Source organism: Alexandromys fortis, unplaced genomic scaffold (genome assembly GCF_014885135.2).
Source record: "Alexandromys fortis isolate MF-2015 unplaced genomic scaffold, M_Fortis_MF-2015_v1.1 scaffold_219, whole genome shotgun sequence".
NCBI classification, from domain to species: Eukaryota; Metazoa; Chordata; class Mammalia; order Rodentia; family Cricetidae; genus Alexandromys; species Alexandromys fortis.
The window spans coordinates 1,435,124-1,450,381 of NW_026068092.1; the positions used below are offsets into that span (position 1 = coordinate 1,435,124).

The window sequence follows — 15,258 nt, forward strand, 5'->3', positions numbered from 1 at the left end:
AAACAAAACAAATAAACAAACTACAGAAAACAGAAAGCAAAACTACCATGTGGCCTCATGATGCTATTTCTAGATATATTATATTCCAAGACCTAAAAGCAAGGGGCTGGAGAAATGGCTCTGTGGTCATGAGCACTTGCTGCTCTTCCAGAGGACCCCTGTTCAGTTCACTTCCCAGCACCCACACAGCAGTTCTGATCTAAAACTCTCTTCTGACCTCTGTACTTAAATGATCCATACCCATACATATACACATAAATAAAAGTAAAGCTAAATAAACCTAAAAGTAGATAACTGAACATCAACAGCAGGCTAATATTCTCAATAGCTAGCTAAAAAGGAGACAAAACCCAAGTGTCTACAGACAGATAAATGGATATAGCCATCTAACAGAGTACTACTTGACCATTAAAAATGAGAGATTTTGTTTATTAGCTTTAGAGACAAAATGTTATAGGCTGGCCTTGAACTTAAGATCCTTCTGTCTCAGCTACCTAAGTCGGGGATTATCAGGATGAGACACTACGTCCAGTAAAAGGTAGGAAATTCTGATCATGCTACAAGAATGAACCCTGAGAACATTACGCTAAATAAAGCAAATCAGTCACAAAAATATTCCACATAATCTAGATAAATCCTCTAGAAATGAAGCGCCTAGAGTAGTCAGATAGGGACAGAAGCAAGATAGTATTTCCTGGAGCTAGGAGGAAAGGGAGATGGAGAACAGCCATAAAGGGTTAGTTCCTTTTTCAAGACAAAATGTGGTTTTACCCCATCCCTCAAAGGATGCATTAGGGAGCACTGTGGAATATGGGCTAAAGGATTATAAGAGCCAGAGCTCTGTCAGGAAGAGCTGGAGTCAAGTGTCATCTGGACACAAAACTCACCTCAAAACTGCACTCAAAAACTCACCGCTGCTGGGGTCACCCACACAAGGTTAGCACGGAAGAAACTCACATGCTCCTGCCCTAACTGAGGAGCTATAACAACTGATGACCTCTGGGAGTGTGCGGGGGGGGGGGGGGACCCTGTTCTTTGATGGTGTAGCTCCCTGTAGTTCGACTAAACTCCAGGGGGGGCCCTATACTCATGAGTACATGGGCAACACAGACTGGACTCAGTGATTTACAAAAAAAAGAAAGGAAGGAAGGGGAAGGAAGGAAAAGCAAGTATGGGAAGTTGGGAGAAGTAAGGGAATGGGGAGTTGGATCTGGGAGGAGTAGTGGGGATTAGTGCGATCCAAATATACTATATGCATATACAAACTTCTTAAAAAATTAGAGATTTATGCAGTTTGGAAGGGCTCAGCAGTTAAGAGTACTTGCTATTCTTGCAATGGTTCAGTTCCCAACACTCACACGGTGCTTACAACCACCTGTAACTCCTTTCTAGAGCATCTGATGCCTTCTCCTGGTCTGCATGCACATGGTGCACATAAATTCCACAGGTGTATGCTACATGCACAAACACACGCACACGCATGCATACATAAATGCATGTACACATTCATTTAAAAAAGTGTATCACATGCACAACAATCAAATGTACTTAACACTACTTTAAAATGGTTAAGATGTACTTAAGAGGCTGAGGTACATGGACATAAAGTTCTAAGCCAGCCTGGATTACATAGAAAGTGTCTCAAAAAACTCAATGGAAAAAAGATGTTAAAATTAATGTTACATATACTTCCTTACAATTAATTTTTTTATTAAAAAAATAAAAAGAATTGTTGCTCTGGTTCGGGAAACAGAATCCACTTCTTTTGTAAGCCTTGTCTTTGTCATCTGTCTCATGGCAGAGGACACAGAGCCCACTTCCTGTGAGCCATCCCCACCAACACAAACCCTCTGGGAACACTGATGACAATGACCTTCCGGGGCCACTCTGAAAATAAGCAGATTTCTAAAAGCACAGCACCCATATTCTAGTGGTGCACAGTTGGGGACTGAATTCCAGTCTTCCCAGTGCTGCTCTGTTAACCACATGAGCCCCAGAATCCAGCCCTGGAACGAGCTAATTTTCTCCAGACACTGGGACATGGAAGAGGGCAGGGCCACTCACCGAGCCCCTGAGGGACTCTGTCCTTCCACTTGCATCTCCTGCTCAATGGCTGGGAGCTCACTGCTGACCAAGGTGGAGGTTGTGAGGGCCCTCGTCATAGAACATACAGGAATGTCTGCAGCAGGACCTAATACTCAGCAAATGTTGATCACAGGAAACCAACACTACAGCACAGACAGTGTCACAGGGAACAAGGTAGGGCACATGGAACATGTACATAGATGGATCCACTGGAGACTAGATGGCAGATGAATGAGTATGTCCTCGTGAGGAAAACAGTACTGTGGACAAGGGAATCTGGGACAGAACGTACTGTCTATGACATTTAGCTTACAAGAGTACATCAGTTTCTCTTCACTGCTTTCAAACTGCCATTTAGACTCAGCCTCCAGCTGACTAGGTATCTTTGGGATTCTGCCCCACATGGTGGAAGGTGTTAGCTAGCCGTTTGTTCTGAAAGAGAAGCAGGGACTAGCTGCCTTTGTTTTTACCTGGAGCAGAGTTTCTGACCGCCAGATCTCATGGGAGGCAGGGTCTGCATTCACAGATGTCTGATGAGAGATGTGTCTCTTCAAGAGGCTGGTGTGGAGCCCATAGGAGGCAAAGGGCATGGCTGGGGTCCTAACAGGAGATACAGAGACAATAATAAGTTAGAGACCCCTGCTGACACCAAAATCAATGACACTAATAGTCACCTACAACATACTGAATCACAGTGCCACAAGGCCCATACAGATACACTTAACACCCTTACTATAAACTGTCTACTTGGCAAATGGGATGTTAAAAAAAAGGGATGACATCAGAAATTCACAACTTATGATACGCTTTATTAATAACTGTGTAACTGAGAATAGGAGAAGATGAAATAAATGAGAATTTGACATTCTTAGCCACAAAGTCCTTGGTCCAGGTACAAAGTATAGATTTGAATTTACAGTAGAAAAACCTGGTTAACAACCTTAAGTACAATGACTAAGAACCCATCACCACTAATGGAGTCAGCAAAGATCTGATAGGACACTGGGAAGAACTTGGTATTCCTGCTCACTCAGCCCAAGTTGGGCCTAGGCATGCGCAGATACCGAAGGAAGAGAATACCTACACCTAGTCTGCCAAACACACCGAGGAACCTCTGCCACCGTCAGGAAGCACAGGAGGAGTGAGGGGCAAAGGGCTACCGAGATGGCTTCTGTCCCAGTTAGTATTTGGTCAACCTGACACAAGCTACAGTCATCTGGGAAGAGGAAATTTAATTGAAAAAGTGGCACCAAACTGTCTGGAGCAAGTCTGTCACATATCTTCTTGTTCAATAGCTGATACAGGAGGCCCAGCCCAAAGAGGGTGGGGGCAGTGCCACCCCTGCACAAATGGTCCTGAGTTGCTTTAGAAAGCAGCTGAGCAAGGAGCAAGTTAGTACAAAATGTTCTTCAATGGCTTCCGCTTTAGTTCCTGCCTGATTTCCTTCAGTGATGGAGATGAAATAGACCCTTTCCTCCCTACATTGTTCTGCTCAGGTCTGTATCACAGCAACAGAACCCAAGACACTAACTGCACAATGAGCCACTGGCAAGTACCAGACTCTAGCCAGCAGACATGGCTGGGATAGCTGGTAGAACGCTAAATAGGCCCTCAAGATTTGATGAGGGAGTTTGGTAGTAAACTAGCATCCAAGGTGAACAGATGCACTGTGCTCAATCAAGAAGAATGTGATGGCCTCTAGGAAACACAATGGAATACCAAATGGTCCAGGAAAGCAGGGCATATTCGTAACCCAATATTCAGGAGGTGGAAACAAGAGGATCATGAATCTGAAGGCAGTCGAGGCTACACACTGAGAGTGGCTGTACAAAAGAAAACAAACGACCATATATTCTTTACAAACAGCCATAACTGTGTCAGCACAATTTGGAAATCTGGGTTAAAAAGCTTGTGAAAGTTCTTTCTGGCAACTTTTCTTTAAATGTGATATTACTTCAAAATAAAAAGTTAAAGCAAGCAACAAACTAGGCCCAGGCAATCATTTAGCTCCCGAATTCCACCTTGGAGAGGGTACGAATTTACCAGACCTCCACGCTCTCCCCCTCAGCTATGGAACCACCAAGGATCAGGGTCAGGTCACCAGCCATCAGCACCTCCATAGCCTCATCTCCCACATGGTGAGTCTGAGGTGAAGGTATGCCTGGCAGGCACATACCAGCAGAGATGGGCTGGACCTGAGCCCGCATCAGTGCCTGCCCACAGACTCCTAGAGCAGTTACCAGAGCCCACATCAGTGCCTGCCCACAGACTCTTAGAGCAGCCAGTAGGTTGGTGAGGGGAGGGAGCAGAGAAGCTCAGACAGCTCCTGCTGGGGCAGAAAGGTTTCTAAGGAGAAGGACCAAGAGGCTCAGGGCTAAGGGCCCATTAAAACCTTAGAAAAAGCGGCTGGAGAGGTCCCAACCCACTCTCAAACTGCAGCCATAGCACACTTGCAACTGTGCAGTACAACAGCAGGCTTAGCATGTGGTCTGGCACAAAAGCTTCTCAGCGCAGGCTCTCCCACTGACCCACTGACTTATACGATCATCTCTTCTCAAGACAAGACAACCTTTTGCCCTCCACTCTACTCATTGCTTTGGTAGAACTCAGACCCCATCTGCAGTGAGGGCCACTCTATGGCAAGGCCTTGTCAATGAGGTCAGAGACAAGTCTTACCCCCTTCTGTCTTTGTCAGGACAAGGGAAGTTGAGAATGGGACACCAGAAAGATTGGGGAGCCTTGGACAGAGATACCAATACTTAACAAGGCAATGCTTGGGCAATGCTATTAATGAGGCCCCACTCCCAGTAGAAGAACCAGATCTTAATAGTAAGGCAGCCTTACCTGGGAGCTGGTGAGGGGCTGGACCCCCCTGGGCTGGAGGAGAGTGGTGGAGGCACACTGCCTTCAGTGGGCAGGAACCACGACAGGTACCTGTCCACCAGGATGAAATAGGCACAGTCTGAAGTACGAACATGGAGAGACATAGGCATAGGCTAGAAAACCAAAATTGTTATTAGTGCTGTGAGCACTGGCCATTGCAAGGACATCCATGGCCAAGCCCTGCCCTTCACTGCGGGGTCTGCACAAGCCACATGCAGAGGTAACTCTTCTGTACCTTTTGAGAGATGAGGCTCAGAGCAAAGAAGAACATATAGTATTCAAATGGATCTGACGACAATGTCAAGGGACAAATGTAGAGGTAATGGGCCACCTTCAACCTCCCACACCTTGGGCCACCAAAGGATACTGAGGGCCAGGTTCAAGCCAATGCCTCCGGTGGGGGGAAACTGGATCTTGTTGTGGTAGAGAGGACTGTCGGGGAGGACATTCTCCTGGATGGATGCCTTCACAGGGCCCTGCAAAGAGAGGCAGGTTGGCAGGCAGTCACCAGCACAGTACCCTCAGCTGTTATAGCCCTAGGGGAGCTGAGGCACAGAGACTCTGCTTTACAGGTACAGGGTCTGACCTCTGGGCAGGACTGGCTTTAGAATTTTTTCCTCTTGTCCTCATAAAGCTTCACACGCACCAGGGTAAGAACTGGGTGTCTTTTGAGTCCTACCTCCTTAGCATCACACCGCAACCCTCCCTGAAGGTCTGGAGACTCAGAAGAACAGAGCAATGCAGTTACATGGGCCTGTCTGCTGCTCTGGCCACAGCATGATGCAGTCTCCACCAGCAATGTGTGATGAGTTTTTAAAAATGCTACCACTGGAACTTCTAAGCTGTGACTCCTCTCGGGCCCGCTCACAGCACAGCCACCCGTCTGAGCACTCCGCTCCTCAGTGCTGCCCACCACCACGGCTTACTCACAGGAAGGCAGGAGACAGGAAAGTCAAAATTATAGTCTTCAGCTTGAAGCTTATAAACCAACTTCATCATGGGGCCACTGAATATAAAATTTAAAAAGGAAAGGGGCCTGTTAACATGAGGAAGTATTCAGCCCTTCTCAAGCAGGAAACCTACCTACCTTGGGTCTAGAAATTCCATTGCTATGCTGTACTCCACAGGGTTCACACGCCCCTGGAGGCATCGGAGATTCCAACCAACAAGGACACCATCCAGGCTGCCAAAGATGCTCTCCACCAGCCATGGGAAGATGGCATGCAGTTCCTGAAATAGTGCACAGTGAGGCAGCTGGCATGCTCACTGAGGACCAGTGCCAATCCCTGTCTCTGTTCTAGTTTGCAGCATCACTACGTGCTAAGGTCGCTCTCTTACAGACCCACAGACGCTCTGCTGCAGCAGGGAGGAGTAGCTGCCAATTCTTCCACTGGCATCATGTGACACCCCAACCTTAGATTTGGTTCAATTGAGTCAGTCTTTGACTGAAATATTCTTTACGATTTATTTTTACTATTCTAAAAATTATGTGTATATGTGCATGGATGTGCGTGTAAGAGTGCAGGTGTCTGTGGAGTCCAGAAGCAGGTGTCAGATATCCCGGAGGCAGAGTTACGGAAGGTTACAGCTGCCTGCATGGTTGTTGGAGCCTGAACCTGGGCTTCTCTGAAAGAGCAGCAAGTGCTCTTAAGCACCGAGACATCTTTCTGGCCTCTCTCACCCCCTTCACCAATGTTTTTGTTTTGTTTTGAGACAGAGTCTCACTATGTAGTAGGATGGCTTTCAACTCACAGAAATCCTCCTGCCTTAGCCTCGCAAATGCTAAGACTACTGTCAGTGTACACCACCATACTCAGCCAAGTACAGCAATTTCTAGGCGCTGGAGGTGTGACACAACAAGAGAGCATTTGCTTCCATGTGTGGGGCCCTACACCCAGTCCCTAGTATCACAGAACACTAGCAACAACAACAAACAAACTCTAACGGGGACAGAGAACGCTTAGTCAGTAAACGGTGCGTTGTACAAGCCTAAAGACCTGAGTTTGATCCCCAGCACTCACACAAAAATAGAAGTGTAGTGGCATATGCTAATAATCCCAGTGCTGAGGAGCCAGGCGGGAGAGTCCCTGGGGCTTGCTGGCCACCCACCCACTGAGCCCAGGTCCCAAACAAGGTATACCTCCACATACATAAACACCATTCCCTAAAACCCTTCTGATCTTAACAGACCTCTACTAAAAAGGAAAGAAATACTTTTTAAAAAAACAAAAATCAAGTCACTGAAACATAACAACAGTATTAATTTGTTGCCCAGGCCAACTTCTTGGGCTCAACAATTTCAAGCGTGTATTAAATAAACATTCTCAAAGTATTTATATCAGAGGTTCTCAATCTTAGTACCAGGGACATTTAGGACTAGATACTTTGTTGTTGTTTTTGAGACAGGGTCTCAGGCAACCAAGGTCGGCCTTGAACTTGCTTTGTAGCCTGTCCTTGAACTCCTGACCCTCCTGTATTCCAAGTGACAGGGCTACAGTGTGTCTGCCAGGCTTTAGGCTGGATACTCTGTTTTGCAGGAAGCTGTCCTGTGTACTGTAGGGTGTTTCTAGTATTTCTGGCTTCTACCCACTACAGACATATTAAGGAGATACCCAAAGGGACCTGCAGGCAAAGCTGTACCTTGGCTGGAAAATCCTCAATGACTTTCACCAAGTCTTGGCAACGCTGTGCAAAGGGCTTATTCACAGAATCGGCTTTCAGGCTTGCCTAGAAGACAACGTGAGGGAATCGTAAACAGACTCAAAAGGGAAACACAAGCATTGGTTCCAGCACTTGACGCATCAAGGGCTGCATGTATCAAAGAGCCACAGCGAGCTTCTAGAAGAAAGATGCTATAATTCTACCACCTTTAGAACAGAAATTCTCAGGGGCTCCCTCGGGCAGCCTGTTACTTCAGAGAGCAGCATTTTCAAAAGGAAACTGACTCCCACTAGCCCACAAGTAGGGGGTCAGTGTTAGGATCAGTCCCACAGTCAGGACAGGACTCCTATTGTATGGGTGATACACAGGAGATGTAAAATTTCCACTTCCTCAACCACCCATGATTGCATCTGTGACCAACAGTCAGAATGGCCAATAAATGCTGAGAACAGAACACTTCTATCTTTCTCTCTCCCTCTCTTCCCCCTCTTGCGCTCTCTCTCTCTCTCTCTCTCTCTCCCCCCTTTTGGTTTTTTTAAGGCAAGGTTTCTTGTGGAGCCCTGGCTGTCCTGGAACTCAGGCTATAGACCAGGTTGTCCTTGAACTCACAAAGATCTGCCAGCCTCTGCTAGGATTAAAGGCGTGCGCCACCACCCAGCCACCTGTTTTCTCTTAATCAGTGGATAGCAACTTACTGGAGTCACATTAAAAAAAGAAGGCAATGATGTAATTATATTATAAACTCAAAAAAAAAAATAATTTGGAACTATAGACGATGGCCTCTGCCAATTCAATATTCATTTAGACAACAAATAAACCAGCGAAACACTCAGGACAGAAGCCAAGGAGATCTACGGAGGTCATGGGGTATGGGGACAACAACACACTGACTCCATGGAGATCTACTGAGGTCACGGGGTATGGGGACAACACACTGACTCCATGGAGATCTACTGAGGTCACGGGGTATGGGGACAACACACTGACTCCATGGAGAGTTCAGAGACTGAATGCATGTAATATCCTGAACTAAGTGAAGGTACAGTAAGTATTATAACACTGATTTTGGTATTGTTTCCTATTAAAAAAAAATCTAGTAGAGAGATTTTCAAATCAGCTGAGTCCGGTGGGACAAGCCCACAATAATCCTAGCACTTGGTGAACTAAGGCAGGATGGACTAGACTTCAAGAGGCCTGCGCAGCCAGGTATGGTAGTGCACACCTTTAATCCCAGCACTCATGAGGCAGAGGCAGTCGAATCTCTGTGAGCTCAAAGTCAATCTGGTCTACATAGCAATTTCCATAACAGTCTGAGTTACATAAAAAGGCCCCGTCTCAAAAAACAGAGGGCAGCAGGGCTCTATAGCAAGGTTCTTCAAATGAGTCCTTCAAATCATAAGAAAAAAGTCCTAAGTCCCTCTGCTATAGAATCACCCCCAGCAACTCTCCCAAAGGTAGCTGACACTTACCAGGAGAAAGCTGGGCTGTTGCAGGTGAGGGAATGCCATAGCAGCCTGTGGGAAGTCAGCAACGGCCGTGCTAGGGAACCACTGTGGAAAAGCAAAGACAAAACCTCTGCATCTTCTACACAACAGACTAGACAATTTCACAGTGCCCAGGAGAGCAGGTGCTGAGCTTGTCACAAATCACACCACATATTCCTTTGATTTCTAAAATGCAACGCTCATACAGACCACAGCTTCGGAGGTGGCCACTGCTTGGTTAGGCTTATATAGCACTTGCTAGATGCTTGGACCGGCTTGAAGAGCCTTCCATTTGTTTCCTTATCTAATTACAGTGGCAGGCAGAACATCTCCCAAGACTGTTCTTGCATGGCTATTCAAACACCCCTCTAATCACTGATGTAAAGAGAGTTTAAAGAACCAACTGAAGTACAATGTCAGTGGACACAAAGCAGAGTTCAGCTAGAAGTCAAGATCTCAAAGGAACTGGATTCTGAGAGCCACTTGAGAAAGCTTGGAAGCAGATTCCTCCCCCAAGCCTGCAGATCTGAGCAGATCTCGGTTTGGCTCCTCTAATATTCTACGCAGATACCTCACTTAAGTTGGCTCAGCCTTGTGACTTTGTAACTAAAAGAAAGCAAATGCAAAAGGTGCTAAGTTCGGAAGGGCAGAAAGTCCATCTTCACATAACCTTATAAGGCGGACACAAATAATGAAGCAGGTGGAACACTGCAAAAGCTTTCTTGACACCCAACCAGTAAGCAGCAGAGCCAAGACTCAGGTAAACTCCTTACAAACCTCTTATTTGAAAGAGAAGGGCAAAGCATATAACGTGATCTTTGTAACAAATGAAGAGCAAGTTCTAGGAAGGAAGCCTTTGAAATGGCCACCAAAAATTAGGACTAGCTCTGCAGCTTCCTATCTCTCTGGCCACCGTAGTCAGAAACACTAAGTAATCATAGTCAACAAGAACAGAGAAGAAGCCTGCATTCCACTGATGGACTAGTGAGGTCTTTCCCCACAGCTCTGCCCATTACAGGAGTAAAGATGCCAAGGTGGCAACTGGCAGTCTGTGAGGAGAGAAGCTGAGTAGCAGGAGCTGAAGGAAGCTGCAGTATTGAGGAGACCACACCAATCTATGCCATTTGGCAAGACAATCACTTCCCAGTTTTTCCAATTCTGAAACTATCGGTTTTAGTTAGTATTTAAGGAAAACTTAAAATGTCTCAGTCCTGACCAAAATTACAAACTACTCCAAAATGATCAGGGCAGCACAAAACTGTGGAGTATTTGATAAGGACAAGGCTCTAGAGGAGACAAGTAACTCTCTCCTCACAGAAAGCAGGCAGCTGAAAGGGAGGGCCAGAGATCTCAAACGTGGGTAACGACTCTTACCCTCTTGATTTTAGACCCTGTCAGCCACGCCCCATGCCACTGAGCAGGCAGTGCCAAAGGCGTTCGCTTCACTTGACCCCTCAATACCCACTTCCTTCAGGCGCTGCTTTCAACTCTGTCTTTGAGGTTTCTAACGATTGAGGATTAACGCTCTCAGGCCAAGATTATCGCGCCACAGTCAGGCCCTCCTTTGGCTACTCTATGAGAAGCTGCGGCTTGCCCCCATTTGTTGATCGCGAAGTTTCGAGACTACCCTATTACAGAGGAGGAAACCGAGGCTCGGAAAAGTCAGAAGGTAGAGAACCTGGACCCACATCGAGTTCTACGACCAACACCACTAGCTAAGCCCAAGGTTCAGTTTTCACTCCAAGTCCTCCCTCCCTCAACTCCCGCATCACGCGTCCATCAAGCCCCTACCGGGACTGGCTGTGAGGACCACGCAGGAAGGCGGCAGAAAGGCATGGCCCTGGAGGTGGCGTGAGGGTGCACCTGGGCCCTCCGCTCCCCGCCGGCCCCGATTAGGAGGAGCTGCCGGGAGCCCCGAAATCCCACGGCTCGGGGAGGAACCGAGCCGGTCTCGGCGGGGACTCGAGGAAACCGCACGGTGCGGGGCTGCCTCACGCGCGGCTTCCGCCACTCACCTGCGGTGCTGATCGCACAAATCTCGAGCTTCTCAAAATATGGAAGCCGCCATTCGGCCACTCGGCGCCGGAATGTCGTCATCAAGCCGCGCCGGGAACCACGCCCCCTTGCTTTGGCGGGAATCGAAGAGGATCAGCCTGAGGTCTGAAATACAGAGGAAAGCAAAGGAATAAATTTCAAGAAAAATAGATATAGGCAAGAATTTTCTACACATGACTTCACTGGCGCAGAAACAGCCCGGAGAATTAAAAATGGGACTACATGAAATTAAAAAGTTTATACAAAAGATACGGAATAGAGAGAACAGTCAGCCTAAAGAATGGGAGAAAATCTTTCCCGGATGTACTTAAGGGCGAAGGATGACGTTAATATCTACAATGCAAAAAGAACTACGACAATTAAGCACCCAAACTACCAACATAGAGTTTTCTCCAAAGAAACAGGGCCGGATAAGTGTCATCCAAACGACCCCAAAGCCCACATAGGCGTGTGTAGTAAAGGAAGAGAAAGTAGGTGTGAGGTGTGAGCTCTGAAACTAGAATGACGATGACAAGGGAAGAGGATGGAGGAACAAGAGGATACACGGGACATGAAAGAGGACTGGAAAGGTACAAGGTGGGGGGTGTGGGGGGGGGATGAGAAGAGTAGGAAGGCGAATCAACAACAACAAAAGCCATTTACAAAATCCTCACACTTTATAAGCTAATTAAAAATTTAAAAAGCCTAAAAAAATTTTAAAAATTTAAAAAGCCATTGTTAGAGCCCTTAAGGAGTGCTTCAAGTAGGGAACCTACACAAACTAGATAATTACGTGTAATCGTGAATTCCTGTCATCCAGCAGGCATTTACCAAGATCCAGTATTTGGCAGGCACGGTTCTGGGTGCTGCTTTCCACCGTACCATCCCCATGCCTAAGACACTGCCCCGTGCACACTCGGCACTCAGTACAAGTCAATCAACTAGGAAAAGATTCCTCCCGACCCTACCCCTGTCCTCCATGCTGGAGCTGCCTGGCTGGGACCTGAGGGATGGAGGGGTGGGCAAGAGAGGTGGTGCATGAGTGTTTTACCTGCCTGTCTGTCTGTGCACCACGTGGACACCACCTGGTGACAAAGAAGGGCAGAGAGAGCATCAGATCCCCTGAGACTGGAGTTACAGACAGTTGTAAACTGCCATGTGGGTGCTGGGAATTGAACCCCTGTCCTTTGGAAGAACAGCCAGTGCTCTTAACTGCCTAGCCATCTCTTCAGTTTCATCCAGCTCTTCCCCCCACCCCCCGTTTATGAGTGTTTTGTCTGCATGTATATCTGTGTACCATGTGCATGCCTTGCTCTGGCAGAGGCCAGAAGAGGGCTTTGGATCTACTAAGACTGGAGTTACAGACAACTGTGAGTTGATATGTTCATTTTTTATTGTTGAGCCATCTCTCAAGTTTCCTTCCTTCCTTCCTTCCTTTCTTTTTTTGACACAGGACCTAGAACTCAGAAGTTCCTGGCCTCTGCCTACTGAGTACTTGGACTGAAGGCACGCACCACCATGCCCAACTAAGCCTTCCATTTCTAAGCTTTTCTAGCATGCCCCTTCAATGAAGAAGCTTTCCAAACAGCAGATTTGGTGATGGTGTGGGGTGGGGAAACTCCTGACTTTTTTAACTAAAAAATTTTTTTAAAAAGACGCATTTATGGGGGCTGGAGAGATGGCTCAGAGGTTAAGAGCATTGCCTGTTCTTCCAAAGGTCCTGAGTTCAATTCCCAGCAACCACATGGTAGCTCACAACCATCTGTAATGAGGTCTGGTGCCCTCTTCTGGCCTGCAGGCTTACACACAGACAGAATATTGTAAACATAATAAATAAATAAATAAATAAATAAATAAATAAATAAATATAAAAAAAGACACATTTATGTAGTGTATGTGTGTGTGTGCCTGTGGGCCATGCAGTATGAATATGAGGAAGCCAAAGTTAACGGACAATTTCTGGAAGTTGGTTCTCTCCTGCCACCATGTGGGGTCTAGCAATCAGAACATGTATATCAGTGCTGTTTTTGCTGCCTATGCTAATAGAGGGGACTGGAGCCTGGACATTCTGTTCATTCATGAGCAAAGGTAGGCAGCACAAGCAATATAGATTTCTGTAGAAACTGTAATTGTAAACAACGCAACGGCAGCCATGCCGAGTGGCTAAGGGAACTGGAGGCGACACCTCCACTTGCCCCTCCATACTCAGTGCTTCTCCTCTTCAATCTCAGTGCCCGTGGCTCCCATGCTCACTTCTCCACAATCCTCCAGAGCTGCCGGGGCCACCTGTGCCTCAGACATGCCTCACTCTTCATGCATTCTCCCCATACCAGTACCTTCTTGGCAGACCTGAGATGGAGCGTGTGACCCGAGTAAGCCACGGCCTCTGCTGTGATGCTGATGTTGCTGAATATTCACACAGCCCCCTGCACCTTGTCCAGGTCTCCACTGGGGACAGCTTGCTAGTTACTGCTCACCTGCCTAAGAAGGGACAAAAGCACCCCCAACGCACACAAATACACGAGTCCAGAAACAGTGGCTACTTTCCTTTCAAAAGAAGACACACTTTGCTACCATTCCATGACCCCCTTCTGCCCACACTCTGAGCACACACGCCCAAGCACCCAAGCACTGAGCCCTTGTTTGTGACCGTCGCAGTGCTGGGACAGTGGGAAGATGGTTCTGGTCAAGGAAAAAGTACAGTACTAGACGTGATCTACTCCGTGCTCAAATGGAGCAACAAGAGGACATTCTGAAGTGGCGACCAAGGGAAGGCACCCCGAGTTTCAGAATCAAGAAAGTACATGACCAGAGGTGTCAGCAACAGTGAATAGGATTAAATGGAGCAGGAAGCAACAACGAGTTCTCAAAGGGTAAGGTACTACAAATTCCAAGTTTTCCAACTGCTTTGTTACAAGTGCTCAACTCTGCCGATGCACTGCACACACACACACACACACACACACACACACACACACACACACACCAACCTATTCAGGACTGTACAGGCTTTCCACATAAAAGTACTCAGCTCTGCTGGTGCACTGCACACGCACACACATACACACACACACACACACACACACACACACACACACCTATTCAGGATTGTACAGGCTTTCCATGTATAAGAAGGCACCTGGCCCAACATTCAGAAGAAGATAATCCCAGAGCAAATAGTCTTCATTACAGCCAATGTAATGAAGTCAATATACATAACTGGTGGCGTGGATTTCCTTTAATCCCAGCACTCGTATAGCCGAATAATAAAAACGCAGAGAGAGATATTGGGGCTCAAGCTGAAAGATCAGAGAAGTGAAGCAGGCAGCCACTGGCTCTTACCTCTCCCTCAGACCAACATGAGCGATCATGCCTCCACGAATCCTCAGGCTGAGAGGGAGACTGAGAGCTGTCTCCTTCCTTATTATATTCCTCTCTGGTACTGGGACTAAAGCATGCACCATCACTGCCCGGCCTTTATGGCTAACTAGTGTAGCTGCTGGGACTAAAGGGGTGAGCCACCACTGCCTGACTGGTGTGGCTGCTTTGCACTCTGACCTTCAGGCAAACTTTATTTATTAAAACAAAAATAATGTACCACCGTATCTCCCCCTTTTGTCTAAAATAAAAAAGAAGGCTATAACTAGCAGAAGAAAAACTATATATACTAAGTACAATAACTGTTGATGTATTTATTACCTGTGTGACCTGGGATTTCCCTCTGTATGCTGTGAATGTGTTTTATTACCATTGATTAATAAAGAAGCTGTTTTGGCCACTGGCTTAGCAAAACAAGACAGGTGGGAAATCTGAACAGAGTTATATATAGAGAAAGTAGGCGGAGTCAAAGAGACACCATGTACTGCTGAAGGAGAAAGACACCACTGGAATTTTACCGGTAGGCCACAGCCTCGTGGCGATACATAGATTAATAGAAATGGGCTAATTTGCCGGGCGGTGGTGGCGCACGCCTTTAATCCCAGCACTCGGGAGGCAGAGGCAGGCGGATCTCTGGGAGTTTGAGGCCAGCCTGGTCTACAGAGCTAGTTCCAGGACAGGCTCCAAAACCACAGAGAAACCCTGTCTCGAAAAACCAAAAAAAAAAAAAAAA

General features: G+C 46.9%; 1 protein-coding gene across 4 annotated transcripts in view; it reads right to left on the minus strand.

Annotated features, from left to right (window-relative positions):
* Smpd4 (sphingomyelin phosphodiesterase 4) overlaps positions 1 to 15,258 on the minus strand; it is a 44,493-nt gene that overhangs the window by 12,777 nt on the left and 16,458 nt on the right. For 3 of the 4 annotated variants that reach the window (XR_007588838.1, XM_050122940.1, XM_050122938.1), the window contains exons 2-10: positions 11,129 to 11,273; positions 9,099 to 9,179; positions 7,609 to 7,695; positions 6,056 to 6,198; positions 5,899 to 5,974; positions 5,336 to 5,444; positions 5,204 to 5,256; positions 4,930 to 5,081; positions 2,556 to 2,685 (exon numbers count right to left, since the gene is read on the minus strand). Coding sequence is in view for 3 of the 4 variants with exons in the window: in XM_050122940.1 (XP_049978897.1) it covers positions 2,556 to 2,685; positions 4,930 to 5,081; positions 5,204 to 5,256; positions 5,336 to 5,444; positions 5,899 to 5,974; positions 6,056 to 6,198; positions 7,609 to 7,695; positions 9,099 to 9,137 (789 nt within the window). In the remaining variant the exon portion in view is untranslated. Of the gene's footprint in view, positions 1 to 2,555; positions 2,686 to 4,929; positions 5,082 to 5,203; positions 5,257 to 5,335; positions 5,445 to 5,898; positions 5,975 to 6,055; positions 6,199 to 7,608; positions 7,696 to 9,098; positions 9,180 to 11,128; positions 11,274 to 15,258 lie in introns of those variants that run through there. The other variant, XM_050122941.1, reaches the window with a different exon arrangement.